General features: G+C 35.8%; 1 protein-coding gene across 3 annotated transcripts in view; it reads right to left on the bottom strand.

The window, feature by feature from the left end:
* PPIP5K2 (diphosphoinositol pentakisphosphate kinase 2) overlaps window positions 1–27,760 on the bottom strand; it is an 85,268-nt gene that overhangs the window by 17,265 nt on the left and 40,243 nt on the right. For all 3 annotated transcript variants that reach the window (XM_006900683.1, XM_006900682.1, XM_006900681.1), the window contains exons 17-23: window positions 24,644–24,785; window positions 19,964–20,187; window positions 16,364–16,491; window positions 15,434–15,548; window positions 4,460–4,567; window positions 4,254–4,370; window positions 1,066–1,236 (exon numbers count right to left, since the gene is read on the bottom strand). In XM_006900683.1, coding sequence (XP_006900745.1) covers window positions 1,066–1,236; window positions 4,254–4,370; window positions 4,460–4,567; window positions 15,434–15,548; window positions 16,364–16,491; window positions 19,964–20,187; window positions 24,644–24,785 — 1,005 coding nt within the window. The remainder of the gene's footprint in view (window positions 1–1,065; window positions 1,237–4,253; window positions 4,371–4,459; window positions 4,568–15,433; window positions 15,549–16,363; window positions 16,492–19,963; window positions 20,188–24,643; window positions 24,786–27,760) is intronic.

Raw genomic sequence — 27,760 nt, 5'->3', positions numbered from 1 at the left:
TTCTTACTCATCAACTGCTAGGCAAATGTTATACATCATTCCTCAGGTTTAGAATATTCAAATATCAACATTAAATATTTTTCTAACTTAGCAGTTGATGGTTCTATTTTACGGTTAATTTCTTCCTTTATACTTTTACTAGAGCTTTTAAAAATGTTTATAAGCATTACCTTATATAAAGATATCCTTAATAAAGATTTTTAAAGTATAAAATGCATAAATATTAAAGATTTATCAAGCACCATTCCAACGAATTAACGTTCCTTTAGAATGTTATTTTACTAGCTTTTTAAATGATACTGTATTAGTGAAAAGAAATATTTGGCCTAATTTATTTAACTGTATATCAATATAGATATACTATTTAACTATATTAACAAATATACTTATTACTGTATGGATTTTTGCAATCAGGTTATCAATATGGACTTTTACATTTTAATCTACACTGTTACTAGAAGCATTTAAAACATCTTACAACCAAACAAAGCCAAAAACAATCTTGAACTCACTGTAGTCAATTCAGAACTGACTCATGGTTCACCCCCCACCCCGTATATCTGAGGTTTTAAATCATAAGCAAAAAAGATTGCCCATCTTTCTTTGGTAAGTTGCTAGTGGATATGACCCAGCAGAGAAGCACAGCCTTAGGCTTGGCAGTGCAAATCCCTACAGATTAGGCCTTTAGAGCTGTATTTAAGTATCTTTTGTAATTATTTATTATTAATGCAAAATTATCCCTGCATCAATTAAAATAAAAATATCCCTAATAATAGCCTAAGTGGCAAGTAAAATAAATGGACTCATTTATTAAATTAGAAAATCTTAATATTTCTATTCATCATGTTATAAAAGCGATACCATATACATGTAGCTCCAAGTTCTAGAACTAATATCTTTATTTTCTAATTGTTTCTATCTTTCTGAAATTTGAAGAGTAGTCAAAGTTGAAAATGAAATCTCATGTTACATTTTCAAGATCTGTATTTAAAGCTGTATTTTCTTTTCTGTTCTAGTAAAATATAGTTAGTATACTTAAAATCATGCTATAACATATATGCTTACTTCGTTTGTAGCCATCTTCTTAGATCTTGGAAGTGGAGACTTCCTATGTATATGAATTGGTTCTGATACCATAGGCTTGAACAGTATTACAGCTCGATCAACCTCATCCTTTTTAGATGTATGTGGTTCATCATCACTATCAATTTTAAGAGAACATCTCTTGCCTTCACTCTGTGGTCAAAAATAAAACACATAACACTGATATAAGAAACAGTATTTCCTGATAAACACATTCAACCAACAGATGTTAATGCTATGGTCACTTGAAGTACATATAAAAGTTTATTCAATTAAATTACTTTTACTTAAACACGACAGCCTAGTAATATGTTGGCTAATATAAAAGAAATTATATTTTCTCTGATTTTAGGAAATACATATACTTTATTTTAAAGAGTACAAATAAAAATACAATAAAATGAAGTGCCCAAACAAATAACAAAACAACAGTAAGCAATGGAACAATCAGAATGGAAATAATAAGAATATTGATGCACTGTGAAGAATGTAACCAGACCAAACAAGCTGAGTAGCAACTGTTCAATAGGAATATAAATTATGTAAATCTTAAGTGAAAACTCAAGAAACTGGTATTTTTAAAATTACAGAAAGAGTACAATTAGCATTGCTATACAGAAATGGTATTAATCTAAGTACAAAACTTAAAGGTTTGGTCATCCACTTCCAAAATAACAAGCTTCAAAAACCCTATGTATAACAGAGTACACTTAGCCTAACAGATATGACAACTGAGGCTAAGCTCTCAAATACGGAAACACAAAAAAAGAGGAACAGTTGTAAGCAAACAACCAGATTGGAATGTGGAATGTGAGAAAAATAAAAGTAAGAAAATTGGATATTCTTAAGAAAGAAATGGAATGCATAAATATTGACATACTGGGTACTGGTGAAATGAGATGGTGGTATGGGATAATTTGAATCAGACAATCATGTGATCTACTATGCTGGAGATGAAAAGGTGAGGAAAAACGGGGTTGCTTTCATAATTAAAAAAGTAATTTCTAGATTCATCTTGAAATATAATGCTGTGAATGACAGGATAATACCATACACATACAATGAAGTCTAGCGAATACCACTGTCATTCAAGTTGGGAACAGAGAAGGATCAGTAGTTAGAAAACATGGACTTGGTGACAGAAATGAAGCTGGAGATAGAATGATAGAATTCTGTACAATAATTACAAATACTTTTAATAAGAAACAAATGCAGGATATACAAATGGATTTCACCTGATGATATGCACAGGAATCAGATCAATCACATCTGTGGGAAGAATTGCCGGAAAAGCTCAAAATCAGCTGTGAAAACTAGGACAGATGCTGACTGTGGAACAGACCACCAATTACTTATATGAAAGTTCAAGCTGAAGCTAAAGAATATTAAATCAAATCCACAGGAACCAAAATTTGACCTTGAATCTATCCTACCTGAATTTCAAAAACATCTCAAGAACAAGTTTGAGGCCTTGAACACTAATGAGCAAAGACCAGATATGCTGTGGGAGGATATTAAGAATATCATTCATGATATTCTTGTATCATAAATACAAAAGGTCATCATAAAGAAAGAGGAGGAAGAAAAAATCAAGATGGATGTCAGAAGAGACTCTGAAAATTGCACTGGAACACTGAGAAGCCAAAGCAAAGGGAAGAAACCAAGAAATTAAGAAGCTCAACAAGATCTCAAAGGGCAGTGAAGGAAGATAAAGTATCAGAAAAGCAAACGTGCCAAACTTGTCATTTCTTAAGCTGAATAAAATGAAGAACCAATTCAACCTTGAGTTGCAATACTTAAGGATGCTTTGGGTGAATATTAAATGATCCAGGAAACATTAAAAGAAGATAGGAGTTTACAGAGTCACTATACCAAAAGGAATTGGTTGACCCAGAAGAATTTCATGCAACAACGTATCAGCAAGAACCTGTGGTGATGAGTAATTTCAAGCTGCTCTAAAAGAACTGGCAAAAACCAAGCCCCTAGGAATTGATGGCATACCAGTTGACATACTTCAACCAACAGATGCTGCCCTGGATGTGCTCACCATTCTGAGGTGTCAAGGGTTTATTGTTCAAAATGGGTTTCCTAGCCTTTGAATTTGATTTGCCACATGGATGAGTGGGATCATACAAAAAGGACATGTTAGTCTATCCACAAAGGTATTAGCTAGTCTCACCATGCCACTAGCTTTAAATGGAGTGGTTTCAACAGCAGAAATCGAGAATCTCAACACTACCAAGGAAGAGGAAGCAGCGTGTGTCCTACAGAGTTGGAAATTCCTGTGCCAGCCTGACCAGGATCTACACAAAAACAATAGCAGCCTCAGTGGGGAACCAGAGATCAATCTGAGACAGAGCTGACTTGGGACTGCTGCAGCCAGAACCTTTATCCAAGCTTGCTGGAGGAATAAGGGATTGTATCCTGCCATCAACTTACTGTGTAACCTGTTGACTACCTAATAAACCCCATAACTGTGACTATGACTTTGTAAAGTCTGTGTAGTTATTACAATGTATTTTGGACCCAGTATAACAGTTAAACCTGATGTCGGAATTAAAAGAAATAGGTGGGTGAGTGTGGGAGACATGTCTGATCTCATGGCAACTAGTTTTGTGCTGTGGATGTTGTTGATGTGAGTAGTCCCTATTAGAGTTAGTAGAGGTTAAGATATGGCTGACACCATGTTGTTATTGTTCATTTTACACATTCTAATATGCCTAAAATTATACACTTAAAAAATAATCATATCACATTTAAAAAACATGTTTTTTAGTCCTTGAGGTAAGAATAATACATAATAGGAAACTTCTATATAAACTTCATGAAAATATGGCTCAGAATAGTGTAAGTTTTCCATCTATTATACACAGAGTTGCTATGTTGTTTGCCCTTGAGAACAGAATAGCTATGAGATGCAGCCAACTTGAGTGCACCTAACTAACACCCAATGGTAAATGATAAAGAGTTGCACTACCAACCCAAAGGTAGCCAGCATGACTCCACAATAACTCTGTGGGAGAAAGATGGGCAATCACCTCTCTTCGATTTGGAGTCTCTGAAAACTCACTATAAGGTCAGCTATGAGTTGGGTTCAACTCATCAGCACTTAACAACAATGAAAATATAGACTTGTAATAGCTAAGTATTGAAAGTTACATTGTCATTACCTCTCTGGAAGCTGGTCTATAACCATAGCCAGATGGCAAATTTTTGTCTTCTTCACATCCTTTGGCTCCTGGACTAAAATGTAATTCAACATGAAAGCGCTCTTCTGAAGAAAGATCCTAAAAAAATATGATAGATCATTTTAAAAATGAAGACTATTAAACTCTTTATTTAACTTTGGTAACAAATATAAATCAAGAACTATTACCTTGTTAGGATCCTCATAAAGCATGATAACAATTTGGGTCATGTAGTTGAGTTCATTGACAACATTTAAATAATCCATAGCTCGTTTCCACTGTTCATCCTTTGATTCCTGAACAAAAGATACATAATGGTTTCTCATATTAATTGACATTCATTCAATTTTTATTGGCATGGTAATAGTTTGTCTAATTCTAACACCATGTTACCACTCAACTCATTGGAAAACTTTCAGTCAAATTGAAGTAACCTCTTCAATGATAGGACACACTACTGAATTCTGAGTTTAAGGGGTGATTTTTATTCTTTTACATCTCAAAAAGTAATTCTGGTTTGTTCTGCTATTTTTCTTATAAATATGTATTATATATTTCTAATACATGTCTATCAAGAAATACCCTTATTACAACGCAATGTTACAAAAAACGCAGCAGGAAGAATATGTAAATTCTGCTGATTCTATGATCTCTTTCCTTGCTACAACTTTCATATAGTGAATCTCTTTCCTTGTTAACAACTTTCATTTAGTGAATCATTGTTCTTTATGTGATCAGAAAGCAGTGGAGCTAAGGGAATCTTAATATACACTGTAAGCATTCAAAACAGGTAATTTATCTGTAAAGATAAAACCCTTCCAAGTATACATAATCAAAAGGGTCTATTAACATCTTACATACATCACAGATATCCTTCTTTTATCTTGTATATGTTATAAGCTTTACAAATATATAAAAGCATCCAACAATTTCTGTATATAATATTTTGAACTTGGAACACAATGTATCATCTTAAATATAAAATTCTGGCGACCTCTGGTGGCCTGGTGGCAAGAAGCTGTACTGCAATCCCAGAAGTGCATGGTTCAAATCCACCAGATGCTCTGCCGGAGGAGAGACAATCTCCTCCTGTACCAGTCAGATCTGATTTGATGGTACACACAAAAAAATAATAAAATGAAAAATTTAAAAAAAATATATAAAATTCCACATGCAAAAGCCTACACTTACAAAACCAAATACTGATTATTGTTGTTGTTATGTACCAATGAGTTGCCTATGACTCACAGCAACCCTATGTATAATAGCTCTGAAGCCTGCCCTATCCTAAGCCATTCTCACTGACTCTAAAACCTCTACGCCCATTCCTCCAGTTATTGTGTCAATCCTTCTCCTCCAGGGTCTTCCTCTCCTGAGTTGTCCTTCCACTCTTCCAAATAATGATATCCTTCTCCAAGGACTGGTCCCTCCTGACCATGTGTTCAAAATATGTGACATGGAAATTCAAAACCCTTGTAAAAATCATTCTGGATTGCCATTTAAACTTAGACACACCTTCCTGAGTATTGACATCATGAAGCTTTTATAGAATAAAGTTACATTATAGTCATTCATAGCTTCATTTCAACAAACTATTATTCATATCTCTAAATGTTCTTACCAACCCATTAGGCAACTATTCACAACTTAGCAACATTCCAGAGTAAAAGCTGAATATGCATGTATGTTCATGTGTTCAGTGATATGTACTTTTTTCCGAAACTGGAAAGAAAAACATAAATTAGTGTACAATTATTAAGTTTCCCAACAAGTGAATTATTGTAAATGACCAAGTTTAAATAATGAAAATCCTCATTAAGTAGCCACATCTATTAGGTTTTAAGATATAAGATTATACATAAATGCCATGTCTAACAGTGTGGCTTTTATAGATTTTGCTAGGTCTGAATTCTAGTTTCCTTTTTTTATACCTTTTCCTTCCTCAAAGTGTTACTCACTGAACAGTATGATCATTTACCAAATTACCCAAGTTAGAAGTATGGGACTCTTTAATCCTCTTCCTCATCTTCCATAAAAGTAGAATTAAAAGAGCTGGAGAAAACTGTTAGTGTAAGACTAAAGAGTCTAAAATACAACTAAAATGATAAATGGTAAAGACTAAAAGTCTAAAAAGTCATTTTAGCACCAAGAAAAACAACTACCAATGTAAAGAATGAGTGAGGCTGGTAGTATATTACCTCCATTATCTCCACAAAGGAAAGTCACTATCAACAACATCCACAACATAAAACCAATACTGATGAGGTCAGATATGTCCCCATTTCTCATACTACTTCTATCAATTCTAGTATCAGTGTTCCTTACTCATTGCTCTGCTACTGGATCTGCTAATCTGCTGCCATACAACACTCATGGCCACCCAGAACTCACAGACCATATTCACAATTACTATTAGCAAAGTTACTAGGTTACAATTTAGGTTGGAAACAGGATACAGCTCTTTAATCAAAATAGCTTGCTAGGTATGCGTTCAGCTTCTTGGCACTAGGCCAGCGTTACAAAGCTCTTCTAGTCCTGTGCAAAGACTGCTGAGTAAATCCAAGAGGAAAGTGAGAACATGAGACACATGAAGTGAAATGACCCAATAAATCATAGGAATCCCAGTAGGAGAAGAAAGGATAGGAAAAAATACTTTAAAGAGTAATAGAACATGTTCAAATGACATAAATCTACAACTTCAAGAAGCTCCATGAATTCCAAATAGCACAAACTCAGAAAAGTTCTTTGTTGCAATGAAATATGATTTGGCGTTTTCTCAAAAAGTTGGAAATAGAAATACCATTTGACCCAGCAATTCCACTACTGGGAATACACCTTAAGAAACCAGAACTGCCATCCAAAGATGTTTATTGCTGTGTTATTTACACTAGCAAAGAGATGGAAGCAGCCCAATCAATAAATGGATAAAAAAGCGATGGCATATTCATACAATGGAATACTACACAGCATTTGTAAAACATTACACAACATGGGTGACCCGGGAAGATATCTTGCTGAGTCACAAAAGGACAAATCTTGCATAACACCACTATTATAAAGTAGGTCTGACAGGGGAATTGGGACGAGAACAGGCTAAGAATAGATAGATAAAGAACACTGCATTTGAACATATGAAGAAAATAACTGTTTAAAATGAATATATGATTAGGTATTATACATATGAAAACAGCCAGAATAAGAGGTACATTGCAAAGAGAATGGGGACTTGGGAAGGGAGGTAATTGTGCAGCAGTGAATTAATTTTTTTTTTAAGTGAACTGGGGGAGAAGGGAGGCAGAGGGGATAAAATACGCAACAATGAATGAACAAAAATCTAACTTTAAACTTTTGTTAAAATCATTATTAAAATTTTCTTTTAAAAAGTTACTGAGATATTTTATGATCGTGCTATCAAAAATGACATAATTCTGAAATCAGCAAAAGAGAAATAAATTGTTAGATACAAAAGATTCCTAATAAAATTGTTAATTTCCTCTCAGAAAATCCAGGAGCCAGAAGGCAGCAGAATGGTGTATTTAAAGTACGGAAATAGAACTATCAACCAAGAATTTGCTACAAAGCAAAACTGTCCTTTATGAATTACAAAATTAAGATTTTTTTTTAAAAGAGTAAACAAAAATCGAGGGATTTTGTTACCACTATATCTACCCTGTAGTAAATATTAAAGGAAGACCTTTCTTGGGTTGAGGGGAAACTCTAGGTAGTAACCAAAAGCTGAAGATAGGGGGGGAAAGTCTCCACTAAAAATAATTTTAAGAGAAAGTATGTTATTTTAGTACCACTGAGTCAGTTCTAACTAAAAGCTACTCTATATACATTAGAATGGCACGAAACCAATTCTGGTTCTCACAGGTGTTGCTATTTTTGAGCCCCTTTGTTGCAGTTACTGTGTCAGTCCATCTTACTGAAGGCCTTCCTCTTTCTTCACTGACCAACTATTTTACCAACCATGACTAAAAGACTGTACTGTGGAGTAGGGTTTCTAGAGTTCATACAAGCTATGCTCTGATGAAGTTTATGGTCTTTGGTTTTATTCCTAGGACCTTGATTCACCTTGAGTTGGTTTTTGCATATGGTATGGGTCTTGCCTGCTTTTTCTACTCTAGATGGTTTTCCAATTTTGCCAACATCATTTGTTTAAAAGGCTTGTGGGGAGCTCTGTGGCCTAAAGGCAAGAAGTTGCGCTATAATCCTGAAGGTGTGCAGTTTGAATACACCAGATGCTCCCCGGGAGAAGGAGAGGCAATCTCCTCCTGTGCCAGTCAGATCTGATTTGACCGAACAAAACAAGAAAAAAAAAGTAATTTAAATGGCTGTTGTTTCCCCACTTTACTGATGTAATCTCCTTGTCAAAATGTAGTTGGCCATAGGTAGATGAGCTGATTTCTGGATTCTCAATTCTATTCCATTGATTTATATGTCTGTCACTGTACTAGTATCTGTCTTGACCACCATGGCTGTACACTACTCCTAGTACTAATGCACTGCAAAAAAAGCTGAGTATACATTCTTCTCCAATGTTCATGGAACATTTTGCAGAATAGATCACATTCTTGGTCACAAAGCAAACATCAATAAATTAAAAAACACAGGAATAAGAGAAAACATTTTCTCAGACCACAATGTTACAAAATTAGAAATCAGTAACAAGAGGATAAAGGAGAAAAAGGCATACACTTGGAAGCTGAACAACACCATGCTTAAACATGACTGGGTAAAAGAAGAAACAAGATGATGAAAATTAAAGTTTCTTGGAACAAATGACAATGAAAATACAACTTAGCAAAACATCTGGGAAATAAGGAATATACAGAAGATTCCAACAGGCAGGTTGGAATGACAAAGCAAAATACTACAATGAAATGTGTGAAGAGCTAGAGTCAGAAAATCAAAAGGGCCGAACTTGCTCAGCATTTCTTAAGCTCAAGGAACTGAAGAACAAATTCAAACCTAGAGTTGCTGTAATCAAGGATGCTTTGGGCAGAATATTAAATGATCCAGGAAGTATTAAAAGAAAATGGAAGGAATATACTGAGTCATTGTATAGGAAGGAATTGGCAGATACAGAAGAATTTAATGAAATAACATATGAGCAAGAGCCTACGGTGATGAAGGAAGAAGTTCAAGCTGCTTTGAAGGAAATAGCAAAAAATAAGGCCCCAGGAATCGATGGTATACCAATTGAAGTATTTCAGATAACGGATGTTGCCCTGGATGTGCTCACCAAGTTGTGCCAAGAAATCTGGAGAACAACCACTTGGCCAACTGACTGGAAGAGATCTATATTTGTTCCCATTCCAAAGAAAGGTGACCCAACTGAGTGTGGAAACTACAGAACAGTGTCATTGATTTCACATGCAAGCAAGATTCTACTGAAGATTATCCAAAAACGATTAGAACAGTACATCAGCAGAGAACTGCCGGAAGTCCAGGCTGGGTTTAGAAAGGGTTGTGGTACTGCGAAGGGTCAAGGACTGCAGTCTTCAGTATGGACTGAGGCTCAATGTCAAGAAGACGAAGATTCTCACCACTGGACCAATTGACAGCGTTAGGATGGATGGCGAAGAGATTGAGATTGTTCACAGCTTCAGTTTGCTCGGCTCCACAGTCAACACTCTTGGCACCAGCACTCAGGAAATCAAAAAGCGTATTGCGATGGGAAAGTCTGCTGTTAGGGACCTCTCTAAAGTACTCAGGAGCAACGGTGTCTCTCTGGAGACTAAGGTGCGCGTGATACAGGCCATGGTCTTTCCAATCGCTTGTTATGCATCAGAGAGTTGGACAATGACTAGGGAGGACAGAAGGAGAGTGGATGCTTTTGAGCTGTGGTGCTGGAGAAGAGTACTGAATGTACCATGGACTGCCAGGAAAACAGATTCATCTTGGAGAGGATTAAACCAAGCTACTCCTTGAAGGCAAGGATTCTGGGGCTTCGTCTGACATACTTTGGACATGTTGCCAGGAGGGACGGGTCCTTGGAGAGGGACATCATGCTTGGGAGGGTGGAGGGACAGCGCAGGAGGGGAAGACCCTCTATGAGATGGATTGATTCGGTGACTGGGGTAATCGGGATGGGTGTGTCAGAGGCAGTGAGGTTGGCGCAGGACAGAGCAGGGTTTAGGGCTGTTATGCATAGGGTCGCTATGAGTCGCAAACGACTCGACGGCACATAACAACAACAACAACTTTAAACCCAAAGACACAAATAAGTTGAAAGTGAACAGATGTAGAAAGACATTCTACGCTATGTTATGTTGTTATAGTAACCAAAAGAGAATTGGGTTATTATTCTAATATGATATAAAGTAGATTTTAATACTTTAGAAAGATTTAATGAGGTGCCTCATTAACACTTTTAAACAGATAGAAGATTTTCAAAGTACCTTTAGAGCATATTTTATAGGTGATCAAGATAGGATTATCCTTAAGAGATATACAAGTGTTTTTGTCTAATGAGATGGATTGATTCAGTGACTGGAGTATTGGGGGTAAATCTGTCAGCGACAATAGGATTGGCACAGGATAGAGCATGGTTTAGGGTTGTTGTATATAGGGTCGCTGAGTCACAGGTGACTTGAGGACCCATAACAACAAATAATAATAATAAAATTGATCATAAACTAAGGCACAAAAATCAAGTTTTTTAAAAATTGCACTATAATAAACTGAACATAGAGTTATGGATTCTCAAATACAAAGAGGAAGGAAAACTACTCTGTTATAAACATGGGCTATATTTATAACAAAGAATGATTCAAGGGAGCTCTGGTGGCCTAGTGGCAAGAAGCTGTGCTGCAATCGCAAAGGTGCATGGTTCGAATCCACCAGATGTTCCGCTAGAAAAGTAGGGGCAATCTACTGGTTGGACTTATTTCCTTTCTTTTCCACCTAGATAGAAACTTGTATTTTGGTCAAAAGATCAACAAAAATGATGTTAGGTAATTACAGGTCTCTAGCTACTGCTTCAATACAAATTCTTGAACATCTTGACCTAAAACTCCCTAATCAATTCTCTGAACCGAGAGAAAATCAGGATCCTCTGAATCCTGAGAGAAAAAAAAGAAACAACCAACTGCTTTAAACCAACAGATTTTGGTATGATTTATTTTATAAATGCACAGTGCTCAATTATATACCAAATCTTTTCAATTTTACCACCTAATTACTAAAATGATTCCGTTTTTTATCCCACTATCCAACTCTATAATTTTTGTTGTGTGCTACTGAGCAAATAGACTCATAGCTGACCCTTTAGCTGGTTTTCAAAGGTAGTAAATCATATGGGAGGAAACTGATTGTCCATCCTCTGTCCACGGAGCAGCTGGTGAGTTCAAACTGCATGCCTCTGGGAATGCAGCATAGTTTATTATCACTAGGCCACCAGACATCGATTACTCAAGTCTATTATGTTGTGTTAGAACTGAACCATTGTTGACCGTCTATCAGGTTTTCGAAGGTAATTGTACAGGAAGAAACTTCCTACCTTTCTCCTACGGAGCAGCTGGTGGATTACAAATGCTTGCCTTTGGGGTTATAGCAGAGCTTCTTACCACTAGGCCACCAGAGTGCCCTTTGCTTATTGTTTGCTCTTATCAGTAGAGCACTGGTCTGTCTGTCTGCTGTACTGCACTAACTTGTGAGTTTCTATGAGTGAGAAGCTATGGCAGCAGGGTCAGTCACGCAGGACAGATTCCAGCAGAGCTCACAGATTATGGCAGATTAGGAAGCTGGACCAGCCATCCACTTCCGAAATAACAGATCTTTGAAAATCCTCTGAATAATAGAAGAACACTGGTAGTTACAGTATTAGAGGTAGGGGCCAAAGGGGCTAAAAAATGAGGAGATGAACTGAAACAGGACTATGACAATGGCTCAAGTATGTCAGGGATAATAAAGATAAGCCAGGGTTCAGATTTGTTGTATTAGGATCACTTTGGGACATACTAAATTCGACAGCACCTAACAACAACAAAGAAGTTTTACATATTGTTGGTTTAAATGGATCTTCTCTGAATAGAAGACTTGTTATGTGTTGAGTCAACTAAGACACATAACAATCCTAGGAAACTTGCAACTCTATGATCTATACGTTGTCCTATCATGTGCTATCATATCTGATACACTTGAGCCCTCTGTTATAGTCATCATGTCAATCCTTCTTGTTGTGGGTCAACCTCTACTATGTTGACTCTCCACCTTTTAAAGCACAATATCCTCCTAATAACGTGCCCAAAGCACATGAAATGAAACATCACTATTCTTGTTTCCATGGAGTAACCTGATCACACTTTGTCCAGGACAGACTTGCTTGTTCTTTTGGAAGTCCTGTGATATGCAATATTCTTCTCCAGCACCAAACTCTAAAGGATTAGATTCTCCTTTTGTCATCCTTTGTCATTTTTCAACTTTTAGATGTTATATAGCAAATACATGTTAATAGCAAATAACTGAAAAGACCATGGCCTGGATCAGGAACATCTTGGTTTTTAAGCTGATATTAATGCTCTTTAACACTTTGGAGAGGAGTTCTGGTGGCCTCATGGCAAGAAGCTGCGCTGCAATCCCAAAGGAACACAGTTCAAGACCAATCAGTTGCTCCATGGAAGAAGGATGCTCAATCTCCTCCTGTGCAATCAAATGCCTCTGAAAACACACAGGAGATCAGCTATGGATCATTTCTGACTCTATGGTACACAACAACAACACAAAAAAATTATGTTTATAGCAAATGACTGAAAAGACCATGGCCTGAATCAGGAACACCTTGGTCGTTAGCTGACATTAATGTTCTTGAACACTCTAGAAATGATCCTGGTAGCAAATTTTCCCAATTCAATATGTCTTTTGATTTTTTGATGGCTGGTACCAAAGGGTATTGTCTGTGACTAAAAGTAAACTGAGACACAAACAGAGATCTGTAAACCAGTGTTCATACAGCATTATTCACCATCACAAGATCATGGAAACAGCCATAGTGACCAACTACAATTGAATGGACTGAGAAACTGTGGTACAGTCACACAATGGAATACAGTACAGCACTCAAGTGCAACAATTTAAAAAATTCTACATAACTTCGGAGAGACTGGAGAGCATTATGCTGAGTGAACTAAGCCTTTGAAGGATAAATACTGCATTAAAACCATTATTGGAAAAACAGAAGGATAACTGGTAAAATATGTACGGGGACTCAGAGGGGAAAGAGTGGGAGCAGAGTGGTGAGGATGAGTAGGGGCAAAATGATAGGGTTGCACAGTCTGGTGGGTGAAGGGAGGGTGAAGGAAATGGGAAGGATCTGGTGAGGACTTTAAAAAATTGGGTAATGATGGGCAAGGTCCAGTGTTGATTGATTTTATATAACATAATTCATGAGAATGATTGTATGAGGCACAACGTGAATGAGGAATAGTGTGAATGTGTATGAACACAATGTGTACGAACTTTGTGAGCAAATTAATATAAAATTAAAAAAATACATTGCAAAGTGGACTGGAGGAGGTGGGTGGGGAGGAGGGAGTGAGGGAGGAAATTGTGTAACAATGAATGACTATTAAAAAAATTGGGGAGAAAAATTACAAAAATAAATGAATGAAAATCCAACTTTTTCTGTAAACTTAAGCTAAAATTACAATTAAAATTAAAATGTTATTTTTTAAATAAAATGGTTGATTATATATTTAACAACTTCAATCTTTTTCTCCATTTATCATGCTGTTGCCTATTGGTCCAGCGGTGAGGATTTTTGTTTTCTTGATGTTGAGATATAATCCAAATTAAAGCTTGTAGTTTTTGATCCTCTGTAGGCAGCAAGGGTTTCAGTTTTCTCCACTTTCAGTAAGCAAGACTGTGTTATCTGCATAACACAAGTTGTAGATCAGTCTTCCTCCAATCCTGATGCCACATTCTTCTTCATAAAGTATAGCTTCTTGAATGATTTTCTCAGGATGTAGAATGAACAGATATGGACAAAGGATACATACAGCCTTACCACATATGCTTCTTGATTTTAAACCATGCAGTGGTCTTGTCCTTTTCAGACAACCATCTTTTGTTCTATGCATTGATTTCACATAAGCACAATTAAGTGTTCTGGAATTTTCATTCTTCTTAATGTTAGCTATAACTTGTTGTGATCCACACAGTAAAAATGCTTCTGCATGTCAATAAAACACAGACAGATGATCTTCTGATATTCTCTGCTTTCAGTCAAGATCCATTTGACATTAGTGGTGATATACCTGGTTCCAGATTCTTGTAAATCTGGCTTGAATTCTGGCAGTTTTCTGTTGATGTATTGTGCAGCCTTTTAAAATAAACTCCAACAAGATTTTGCTTGGTGTAATATTAATGATATTGTTCAATAACTTCCACATTCTGTTGGATCATCATTTTGGGAAATGGGGGAAAAATTGACCTCTTCTAGTCAATTGGCCAGGTAGCTGTCTTCCAGATTTCTTGGCATAATTTACTGAGCACATCTAGGGCTGCATCAGTTTATTGCACATGAAATGTGCCCAATCCATTTTTTATATATATATCTCAATATGCATTGGATGATGTCCAATTTGGATTCCATTAATTCCAGGGACTTTATTATTTTTGGCAATATCTACAATGCAGTTTGAACTCTCCTTACCATCACTGGTTCTTGATCATATTCTAGCTCCTGAAATGGTTTTGCGCTAGCTAATTATTTTTGGTACAGTGCTTCAGTGTTTATCCTGATTTCTAAAAATGCTAGGGGTATAGAATCTAGAAAATATATATACTATATTTACACTATATTTTTATAGGGAGCTCTAGTGGCCTACTGGAAAGAACCTGCACTGCAATCCCAAAGGCACATGGTTTGAGGCCACCAGCTGCTCCTTGGGAGAAGGATGGGCAGTCTCCACCCTTGCAATTAACTGCCTCTGAAAGCCCTCCAGTCAGCTATGGGTCGGTTCCGACTTTATGGTACACAACAACAACAACAATATTGATATACTATAATTCTATAGTAGATTATAGAAAATTTAGAATTATAAAAATTAACAGTGCATTATAGAAATTTCACAGTAATAATAGCGAGGCTAGGGATGTGATTACAAGTTTAAGGTACCATATCTTTTTGTTATATTGGAATAACTTAATGAACTTACATTACATAAGGCACCATACCGAAGAATAGATAGCAAAGAATGTACATGACTTTCACTGGTGAAATACAATCTTGTACGAACATGACGCTCAGGAGACAGAACACCTCTGGAATACCTAAAGTCAGAAAGAGAGTGTTACATACACTCTATACAGTTGGTTAAATGTTGAAGTTATAATAAAAAAAATCATTCCTACTGGAAATGAAAATTATAGATATAATATCAATCAAATTTGCAATAAATACATCATTTAACTTCTCTATTAGCAATGGCAGGAGTGACAGGCCTAAAGAAGCTCAAAGATATTTATGTGCTAAATGGTACACATCAGCATTAAATGGGTACAGTACAGATCATCATTTTATGATGGCATAAAGCAAATTTCTCTCTTTTAACTCAGTGAAAAATAAACCTAGTTGAATGCTAACCTAAAGAAATGTTGGTTCTTCTTGGTTGCTGCTTAATTGATTCTGAGTCATGGCAAGCCTGTATGTATAGAATAATCCTATTCTATAGAGTTTGACAAGTTGACTGTGATAATGGGGTTAGATGTGTCAAAGATGGTGAAGTTGGCTTAGAATAGGGCAAGATTCAGTGCCACTGTTCATAGGGTCACAATGACTAACAGCTGACTCAACTGCACATAACAACATAGGATTTTGAATTCTATGACATTTCATAAGCAGATCACTAGGTGCTAGATTTATTTTGTAAATAGCCCCAAGGTTGATATGAAAGGTCAGTCTGCTTGCAGTTGAGCACTTACCTAACTACACCATTTAATAATAACTTAGTAAGAGTTAAATAAGATTAACTCTTATTGTTATACTGTCAAAATCCTGGCTTCCTTATGGGTAGATTAAAAAAGTAATTTAGATTGGCAGTATGCAAACACATGTCTACAGTTGTAAATAACCAATTGTTTCTTACACAGGATGTAGTTTATTTACAGTGTCATCATCTTGTGTCCTCTGAAGGTCAGAACGAATTTTTCGAACTAGAGGAGTACAGTAGCCTTTGGCAATCTCGAGTTTCTCAGCTTTAGTTATACCATATTCCTGAAGAGAAAATATATACAGAAATAGTCTAATTACAAAGATATCCAACTGTTAGACCTCTAACAATTCTCAGTTGAATTAAGACAATTATGTTGCTGTTGCTTTTGTTATGTACCACCAAGAGAGAATTCACTCATAACTGACTCTGCAGCAGATTTTCTGAGACAGTTAACTAACTGTGTGGGAGAAGACTGCCCATCATATATAGGGGGGGTGTGTGTGTGTGTACCCACACATACACACACAAAATACACACACACATTCTTCCAGAAACTATAAAGTATAACTGGAAGGACTTCTGCAGTGGAACTGAAAAAGTAAGGAATTCCTAAGAAAAGAGGATGAATATTGTTATTTGTATAAATTAGTTTAATTCAATCAGAGGTTAAATGTGAAAATAACCCTGTAAGAAAATGGACTAAGGCCTTTGGCTTTCTTCATGGATGATATCTTTGACGTTATTCATAATTTACCAGGTCTTTGTTTATTAGTGTTCAGTGCTGAAATCTATTTTTTAAGTTATTTTTTTTTTTAAATTTAACTAGGCTAGACTCAAGGTCATATTTTGGCTCTCATGGACTTAATTTTCTTCAGCTTCAATCTGAACTTGCACACAAATAATTGATAGTATGTTCCACCGTCAGTTCCTGGCTTTCTGCTGACTTTTCTATCAACTTTCCACAGATGAGATCAATCTGATTTCTATGTAGTCCATCAGGTGAGGTCCATGCATATAACTGTCATCTGTACTTGTTTTATTTGCAATGAATAAATTATTGATTGTATAAAATTATATGACTCAATTACCAGCCTCATTTCTGACACCGAAGCCAAATTTTCAAATGCTCAATCTTTCTTCATTTCTAACTTTTGTATTCCAGTCACCACTAATTATTAATGAATCTTCATTAAATGTTTTAGCATTCAGATAATATAAGTTGTCAGAAACCCTCAACTTCATCATCTTTTGTGGCTGGTGTGTAAATTTGAGTAATAGTTATATAAACTACATTCTAGGATATTTGAAATAAGTGATATGTAATTATATCAACCATTTCCATAAAGATTCAGATGACACATCAGTATGAATAAGCTAATAAAAAAAATGCTGCCTATACATTAATTACAGAAGACTCATGAAAATGGAATTTCTTATAAAAGTAACTGAGCATACAAAAGGGATATATAAATAGTATGGTAGCTGTATTTGTAATTAGAGGGAAAATGTGGGATTAAGAAAAATCAGTGAATTATGTCAATAAAAAGAAACAATTTATACTTGGGGCAACCCTCCAAGGAATTCTGCTTTACCAGAGGAAATTCCTCATTTTTCTCCAAAAAAGCAGCAGATGGATTTGAACATCCAACATTTCAACTATTTTCACTACTAAAACGATTTGAACTGATAATATAATGAGACTAGACCATGGTTACCATATTTAAGCTTAGCTAGGATTCTCTTTCTGCATTATTCCCAGTGAGTCAGAACAGACTCATAGATGACATTCTAACAGGTTTTCAAATCTCAGGCGAGGAGATTGCTCATCTTTTTCACCTGGAGCCACTGGTAGATTCTTATTGCGAGAGGGGTGCCACCTTTGAGTTAGCAACACAACTCTCTACCCACAAGGCCACAAGAACTCCCTACTGGTGCTATATAATTCATGTAAGCATAGACAGAAAAAAAGTTATCAATTTAATGGTAAAAGTGGAAACAAAATTTATTTTAGAAGCATATCAACACTTTTAAGTACACTAAACATATAAACATTTTTCTTGCATAGACCCTATTAATGATTCCTGTTAATCGAAATTATATTAAAAGCAAATTATGTGATGGTACATAATATCTTTAAGTTTAGCTTTACTAGAAGGATAAAATCAAGAACTAAATATACAAAATTTTCATTTAAAAACCATGCTTTCCTACAAACTATTAATATAAACATGTTTACTATTTTGTTCTTTTTCAACTATTAAAAATGTCTCCATGTTACCTATAACCAGGAGAGAATAAAATAGATACATGGGATTTTCTACAAATAAAATCTCTATGCACATCCAAAATCTTCTCTAACAGGGTAAGAGAGAAACTCACAGACTGGGAAAAAATATTTAGCAATCACATACCTGATGAGGGTCTCATATCTAAAACTTATAGAATACTCCAGTATCTTAACAAGAAAAAGGTAAACAACTTAATCACAAAATGAGCACAGGATATGAACAGATACTTCAAAGATGACATTCAGATGGCAAACAAATTAAGAACATTAAGAAATGTTCAAAATCTGTAGCTAACAGAAAGATGTGAATTAGAACTATATCATCTCACCACAGCAACAATAGCAGAATTCAACAGGGCAGCAGCAAATAACAAATGCTGGTGAAGTTGTAGAGAGATCAGAACTCTTATTCACTGCTGGTATGAATGTAAAATGGTACCATTATTGAGGGCTGTCTGGAGCTTCCTCAGAAAATTGGAAACAGAATTTGGGAATATACACCAAAGAAATCTGAGCTGCAATGCTTATCACAACATTGTTCACAACAGCAAAGAGATAAAAAAAGCTCATGGACAGAGAAACTATGGTACATTCATTAAAATGAGTATTACACGGCACTGAAAAATAATGCACTTGGAAAACACTAAAGACTATGGATGAGTCTGGAAGACATTATGCTGCGTGAAATATCTCAGTCAGGGCTATTTACAGACAAACAATGCCCATTATTAGAACAGGATTAAGATGGGAGGGAGAGGAGGAAAAGTGAACAAAGAACAGACAGATAATGATTACTCCACTGGAGGAGGTGAAAGGAAGGACATTCTGAAAGGAATGGATGATCAGAAACAATGTATATGATAATTAATAGTCTTACAAGGGGAATGGAGGGAGAAGAAGGCAATAAAGAGTAAAGAGTGGATGAATGAACACACAATAGCAAAACAGGACAAAAAAGATCATTTTGAAATACTTTCACACAAAGTAGTAAATCTTGTAATTTTTTATTTATGTATCTATTTATTTTTTATATTAGGGCAACTACTGTAACCTCACTTTTCTCATTTTCAGAGCACAGAGTTGTAGGAACACAAAGGTGCACAACAAATTGTTTAGTGATTTGCTCTCTCCAGTTTCCAGTTGTTTATGTTGTTTAGGAATATGATTATTTAATTTAAAAAAATTCCCTGCATTAACCTATTAGGAAAAAAATATTTTACTATCATTTATTGTAACCAACAGAACATATAAATTGTGATCACTTATTTCCTTTTTAAAGTTAAGGATTTTTAAAGGTTAAATATTCAAAAGGATCTACCAGCTACTCCATGGAAGAAAGATGGGCAACGTCCTCTCACATGAAAAAGCCTCTGAAAAAGCCTGCTAGAGGAACAGCTATGAGTTGGTTATATCTGAATAGTATATAACAATTTATCAACATTATAAGAAAATAAAAAATTATTTACCTGAGGGATAACAATATCTGCTAAGGCCTTTGAAAGTCTGTATAATTCCATTGTGTTTTCTAATTTTAAAGAACCATTATGCTGGACATCATATTTTATACAGTCATATATGTCAGGAATTTTACTGATGTCATATCTTCCATTCTTTGTTTTAAAGTCTTTTTCCAACTTGGACCATCGGCGTAGCATAAGCTCTAATGTCTCGCTATGGTAAAGCTGAATATCTAAAATAACATAAATATTTTCAGTATATTTATTTCACTTAAAATGCAATTAGGTAATATAAATTGTTTATGTTTAGAAACTTTTTAACTTGGATCCTTCCCATTCCCTTCCCTCCCTCCCTCCAACCACAACTGTGCAACCCTGTGGTTTTGCTCCAACCCATCCTCACCACTCCATTCCCACCCCTTCCCCCCTTGGCTTCCCATACATGCTTTACTAGTTATCCTTCTATTTTTACAATAATGGTCTTATGCACTATTCGTCCTTATGAGAATGAGTTAGTTCACTCAGCATAATGCTTTCCAGTCTCATCCAAGTTACATAGTACTTTTAAAAATCATTGCTCCTGAGTGCTACTTAGTGTTCCACTGTATGAATGTACCACAGTTTCTTAATTCACTCTGTTGTAGTTGGACATTTGAGCTGTTTCCATGTTCTCGGGATGGTGAATAATGCTACTATGAACATTGATGTACATGTCTCCATTTGTGTCTCACTTCTACTTTCCTTGGGGTATATTAATACTAGTGGAATAGCTGGGTCATATAGAGTTTCTATGTTCAACTCTGTGAGCAAACACCAAACTGCCTTCCCTAGCGGTTATGCCATTTTACAATTCCACCAACAGTGTATAAGAGTTTCCACTTCTTCACATCCTCGCCTACTTTTATTGCTTGCTGCTCTAATAAATTTAGCCCCCGCTACTGGGGTGAGATGATATCTTATTTTGGTTTTGATGTGCATCTCTCTTATTGATTAATTTTATAAAACATTATTATATGAGGATGATTGCATGAAACACAAAATGAATGAAGAATAGTGTGAAACACAAATGCATACAAACTTTGTAAGCAAACCGATTTTAAAAAAATAAGGAAAAGCATGAAAATAATCAGCTACTAGAGTGTGTTTTCTCACACATTTACATATGTGTATGTGTATAGATGTATACCTATTCTAGTATATAGTATAAAAAACAAAATATTAAGAAAATAAGAGAAACTTTCCCCCAAAAAACAACCACAAAAACAAGTGAACAAAAAAACCTTTTTAAAATGTCCATGGTAAAATTGTAATGTGTTGTATCAGTGATTAAGTGATTCACATTAATAGTGACCCGAAATGACAGTACAACTGCCTTGTAGGGTTTCCTAGGCTGTAACCTTATTGGGTTTACAGGGTGTACTTCTTTGTTCATAGGGTTGCTATAAATTGTACTAGACTAAATGACACCTGAAAACAATCTTTACTGATGAAATCTTTATTAAAGAAGTCCTTAGGAGATATTTTTATTAAAGTATAAAGACTAACCCATGGCAATAATGTTTGGGGTTCATCCAGCCTCAGGGGCTCTAGAATCTCTAGGTTAAATGTTGTAAATGTACAACAATGAATGAATGGAAATCCAAGTTCTCTATAAGCGTTCATTAAAATCTCAATTAAAAAAAAAATCCCCCCCAATAAAAAGAAATGTCATAAATTGGGCACATATGGCCTCTCAAAGCAAATGCCTAAATAAATTGTAGTATGAACTTTTTTTAAAAAAAAAAAAGTTGTGTTTTTATTGTCATGTACCATTGAGTTGGAACTGACCCATAGCTGAACCTCCAGCTTGTTTTCTGAAGCAGTTAATTGCATAGAAGGAGACTGCACATCATTTTCCTGTGGAGTGTCTGGTGGCCTCGAACCATGTACCTTCGGGATTGTAGCGTAGCTACTTGCCACTAGACCACCAGAGCTCCCTTAGGTTACATAACAATTTTAAATTCTGTTCCACTTTTCCTATTTTGATCAAGATTCATCTAGAAACAAGTTCTTAAAAATGCGTCAGTTTTTATTAGCTTTTGATGCTGTGTTGTTGTTAGGTGTAGTCAAACAAGTTGTGTATGACCCATAGTGACCTTATGAACAAAAGATCTGAACCCTGTCCTATCCTGTGCCTTCCTCTCACTTCCTGGCACACTAGAGTCCATTGTAGCAGTCACCATGTCAATCAATCCACTTGCTCACGAATCTTCCTCTCCTTTGCAGACACTCCACCTTTCTGAGTATTGCATCCTCTCCAAGAAATAGCCTCTCCTAGCAACATGTCAAAAGTATGAAGCGAAGCTGTGTTATCTTTGCCTCCAAAGGGCACTCTGGATGCACTTTCTATAAGATATATCTGTTCTTTTGGCAGTCTATGGAATGTCCATCTAATATCACTGATGCCTAGAATGTCAATGTTCATGAACTCCATTTCATTTTTCACAATTCCTAGTTTTCCCATATTCAAGCTATGTACATTCCATGTTCCAATTTTTAAACAATGATTGCCATTATTTTTTCCTCATTTCTAATGACTTCCAGTCTGGGCTCTACTACTATAACTATCCACGTTCCTCTACTGTTCATAGAGTTTTCAGAGGCTTAGAATTTCAGAAGTGGATGGCCATCACTTTCCATACTTCCACGAAGACTGACTGCTCAGCTCATATGAACCGTTCCTTCCTCTGAACTCATGTGTGGCTTACAGACACACATATGGGGCTTAAGCACCATATGTATGATTATCTTTCATCTTGGATAAACATCTGGTATCACATAATTTTCACTATATGTATTTTCTCAATTTCATTATAAGCTTCTTGAGATCTCTGTCTGTGAATGACAGTGTAGAGCATATAAAAAGTATTTTTTTTGAATTAATTAATAAATACATGGAAAAAGTCTTTACAAAAAAAAAAGAAAGAAAGAAGTGGATGGCCAGTCCAGCTATCTAGTCTGTCTTAATTTGTGAGCTGTACTAAATCTTGTTCCCTATGAGTAACCCAAGTGGCATGTAACGTATCAGTGGCATAGCTTTCAGTATCACAGCAACCCACAAGTTCTCTCACTACAGCAAATTGACAGACAAGTGTTGTATTTACCAATTGGAACAATGTTCTACCCAAATACAACAGATAATTTAGTTGGTAACTGTGGTATGAGACTAAAAGTTGGTTCTTTTTTTAGCCGTTCCGTTACAGTTAACTCTTTCTGGTTTCCAGGTACCTTAACTGCAGACACATAGTCTTCTAAACCAGTATGGTTTTGTACATCATCAACAGAGGTGGGGCTAGGATAAGAGAAAGAGTATGTTTTTACACACAGGGGAGCAAAACTTGAGATGAGCAAGACTTTTGGCAACAAGACTTGAGGGAGACGGGAGCAGACTCTGTTGTTAAGACCCTGATGATGGTGTTGGAGATACTGTGGCATTGCTGTGGAAAAAACTGTGGCAAGGTGTAAGCAAAGGAGTGCTGAGAAAGGCCATAGTTAAAGGTGTCTGCTGTTCTTGATGGATGCTTGAAGGAGAATCTAACTTATAAATTGCTAGATGATTGTTTGCTTGGAGGCAAACCTTGCTAGACGATATGGATTTGACTGCAGACTGAAACCAGAGCTTGGACTAATTGAAGAATTATGTCTTGGAACTGGAGCTAAAACCTAGACTTGTTTTGGGTGATATTCTTTGTCTCCCCCACTCTCCAACTTCCCTACCTAATAAACCCTACTGTTGGCACCATAACTATGAGTCTATGAGTCAACAATGAATAAACAAACTTCTTGCCATTGGTTTGGCTCTAGAGGCACCATCGGGCTAGGCCACGGGTTCTTTATCTGCTTTCTATCTAGGGCAGTGAGAGGCTGTGCTATTCTTACTCACTCTGGTCCTTTCAGACCCTCATAGCCCTGTGCCCTCATATACCATTTCCCCCTCTTTAAACAGTAACTATAATAACAAATCAGTCTTCCCATCAGGCTCAAGAGCAAAAAGTAACAGTCAACTTTTAATCATAAAGGCCCACCCACCGGGTCCTAACTGGTTTTAATAAGAGGCTTCTAGTCCACAACTTATTGTTAATTAAATAAAAAAAAGACCAAACAGCACACACCTGACTGTTAATTAAATAAAAGACCAAACAGCTCACACTTGACTGTTTATTAAATAAAAAAAGACCAATCAGCTCAAAATAGACTATTAATCAAATAAAAATGACCTACCTTCCAGAATCCAACTCCTTCAAACAAGAGGCATTTATAACTGAAAGAAACCTTAGAAATGAAAAATTCAAATGTTCCACAGAAACACATAAAGCCAATGTGAACTTTCCTAGTTACTAATCAAACTAATCTGAGTCAGGGGCAAAATCACAGTCATGTTGCTTATTCCTATTATCTATCTCTTTATTATTTATCTATATGGCAATTCTTTAGAAATAAATATTAAAATGAGAATGTTTTAGTGTTTCTAGCAGTTAGTCAAGGATAAAAACAACTATAACTTAGCTACTACTCTTTTGCCAAATACATACTAACTAATCCTCCACTAAGGTCACAGGATATATGCCAGATTACTTAAATAAAAATGACTTACAATAACCAGATACTCATTTTTATTAGTTGTATATTCTAAAAAAATATAATATTTACCTGATGACTTGGGGTCTTCCATTCGATGTCTGATTTGAGAAGTCAAACTCTGAATCAAGGAATAAACTTTGTCACAGGTTTTTACAGGATTTTTTATTAAATGCATTGATTTAATAAGAGAAATGCTTCCAGATGGAGTAAGCTGCAAATAAATAAAGCAAATACTTTATATCTCATTATGCTTAAGCTTTCAAAAGAATAACATATTATTTATTACACAAAGTTTCCCACTAACTGAAGAATAATTCCATAACACAAATTAAAAGAATTGTTAAAATACAATAATATGACCAAGCAAGAAATAAAATAAAAAAATCTCTAAATTCCTTGTTAAAAAGGAATACATTTAAATTATGATTAGGTCATCCATAGAAAATACAGAAGTTATGAGATTGATGATAATTTTCTGACTTACTGTGATAAGGTTCTAAATATGACACACAAATATATCACATATTTTAAAACTCTATATGATTACCTTTTTTCCAGATTATAACTTTTTCCTGATTCCTTTTGTAAAAAATGTATCTGTATTATTTACATGCTATTATGTGAAGGAGTAGGATTTCAATTTAGGTAGTCTATCAGGTTGGTGATCTTAACTACAACTAGGACATTCAGCCATTGTGATGAACTAAATAGTTGCAAGTCAATAAGGGTCACCAAAAAACTGACATATGGGCTAACAAAAAGAGTATATGGTTCTAAATTTTAGTCCTAAGCCTTAGATGGCCAAATTTATTTAGTGCCACCAATTTAGTTTCAGCAGTTGTCAGAACTTCTGGAAAAAAAAAAAAAACTTCTACACTTCTGCTTTAAGAAACTGAAAACAGTTAAATTGATATATCAGTAAAGAATTCTGGAATCAAAATTTACATACTTTAGTAACTGAGAGTAAGGCTCACACTGGGAATATTTATAGATTATGACAAGATAGTTGAGAAACTGAGTAGAGAGCTTTAACATTCTTTTGGGGCTAAAGAAACAAAAGTGGAGTCCAGGTTACTCTAACAGTGATGCTGTGGTTAAACACTTGGAACTCAGGTTTCAAGAGAGTGATAAGGAATCAAAAGCAAATCATCAACAAACTATGTAAAAGTTGTCTAGCTGGCAAAGAAAAACTGTTTCTGAAACTCAAAGATTGCCAAATCCATTGTTCAAATAAAATCTGTATTGGATATTGACATCAATTATATAAAGATCAAATTATTTTCATGAACAAGTAAAAGAACTAACGCACACAAGAATACAAGATATATGAATGTCAATCATCAGAAAAGGCAAAAGAAACAGAACCAAAAAAACACAATTGTTGTTGTTATGTGCCATAGAGTCACCTGCAACCCACAGTGACCCTATGTAGAGCAGCTCTGAAGCCTGCCCTATCCTAAGCCAGTTTTGCTGATTCCAACACAGCAATACCCATTGCCCCAGTTACTATATCAATCCATCTCATCCGGGGTCTTCCTCTCCTACACCATCCCTCACCCTTCAGAGCTTGATATCCTTCTCCAAGAATTGGTCACTCCTTGCAACATGCCCAAAGTTATGTGAGACAGAGCTTAAAAATCCTAGCCTACAAGGGCTAATTTGGTTTCACTCTCTCCATAACAGGCATGTTTGTTTTCTTGGCAGTCCATGGTATGTTCAAATCTTTTCTCTAGTAATACAACTTGAAGGCATCGATTCTTCTTCTGTTATCCTTAATCACTGTCCAGCTCTGATGCATAGTCGGTGATTGCAAAGACCATGGACTGAATTAGGCACAGCTTAGTCTTTCGACTGACATTGTTGTATTTCAGTATTTGGAGGTCCCAGACAGATTTTCTCAATGCAATTTACCTTTTGATTTCCTTATCGCTGGTGCCAAGAGTATTGATTGTGGAGCTGAATTTGTTAACAAGCTCAATCTCTTCTCCATCTATCATGGTGCTGCCAATTGGCCCAGTGGTGAGAATCTCTGTCTTCTTGAGGTTGAGCTCCAATCCATATTGAAGACTATATAGTCCTTGACCTTCTACAGCAAGCACTTCAGGTTCTCTTCAGTTCCAGCAAGCCAGGTTGTGTCATTTGCATAATGTAGATTGCTGATGAGTCTTCCTCCAAGCCTCGTGCCACATTACTCCTCATAAAGCCTAGCCTCCCAAATGATCTGTTCTGTATATAGACTGAAAAGGTATTGATATGGGATGCATCCTTGATGCACTCCTTTTTCTGATTTTGAACCAAGCAGTGTTTCCTTGCTCTGTTCTGAGACGGTTTCCTGGTCCAAGTATAAGTTTTCACATAAGCACAATCAAGTGTTATAGGATTCCCATTTTCCTAACAGTAAGCCACAATGTGTTGTGATCCACACAGTAAAATGCCTTTGCATAGTCAATGAAGCACAGATAGACATTCCTCTGGTACTCTTTTATTTTCTGCCAAGATCCATCTGACACTGGCAATAATATCTCTAGTGCCATGACCTCTTCTAAACTCAGCTTGCATTTCTCATAGTTCTCTGTCAATTTCCTGTTCCAGTTGTGCTGATTGTGGAACAGATCAGCAGCTACTCATACGCAAGCTCAAATTAAAGCTAAAGAAGGCTGAATCATATCCACAGTAAACAAAATTTGATCTTGAGTCTATTCCTCTCAAATTCCAAAATCAACTCAGGAATAGGTTTGAGGTCTTCAATACTAATGAATGAAGACCAGATGAGCTGTGGAAAGATATCAAGAATGTCGTCCATGAAATATGCAAAAGGTCATTACAAAGAAGGAAGAAGACGAAAAAGCCAAAATAGATATCATAAGAGACTCTGAATATTACACTAGAACCCCAAGAAGCCAAAGCAAAGGGAAGAAATCAAGAAGAAGCTGAAGAGAAGATTTCAAAAGGCAGCTCGGGAAGACAAGGTAAAGTATTAAAATGAAATGTGCAAGGAGCTAGAGTCTAAAAATCTAAAGGGCTGAACTTGCTTAGCATTTCTTAAGCTTAAAGAACTAAAGAACAAATTTAAGCCAAGAGTTGCAATGCTTAAGGATACTATAGGCAGAATAATGAATGATTTAGAAAGCATTAAAAGAAGATGGAAGGAGTATACAGAGTCATCGTATCAAAAAGAATTGGCTG

Source organism: Elephantulus edwardii, unplaced genomic scaffold (genome assembly GCF_000299155.1).
Source record: "Elephantulus edwardii isolate Elephantulus edwardi_28Jun2011 unplaced genomic scaffold, EleEdw1.0 scaffold00290, whole genome shotgun sequence".
NCBI lineage: Eukaryota > Metazoa > Chordata > Mammalia > Macroscelidea > Macroscelididae > Elephantulus > Elephantulus edwardii.
This window is presented reverse-complemented; position numbering and strand designations above follow the sequence as displayed.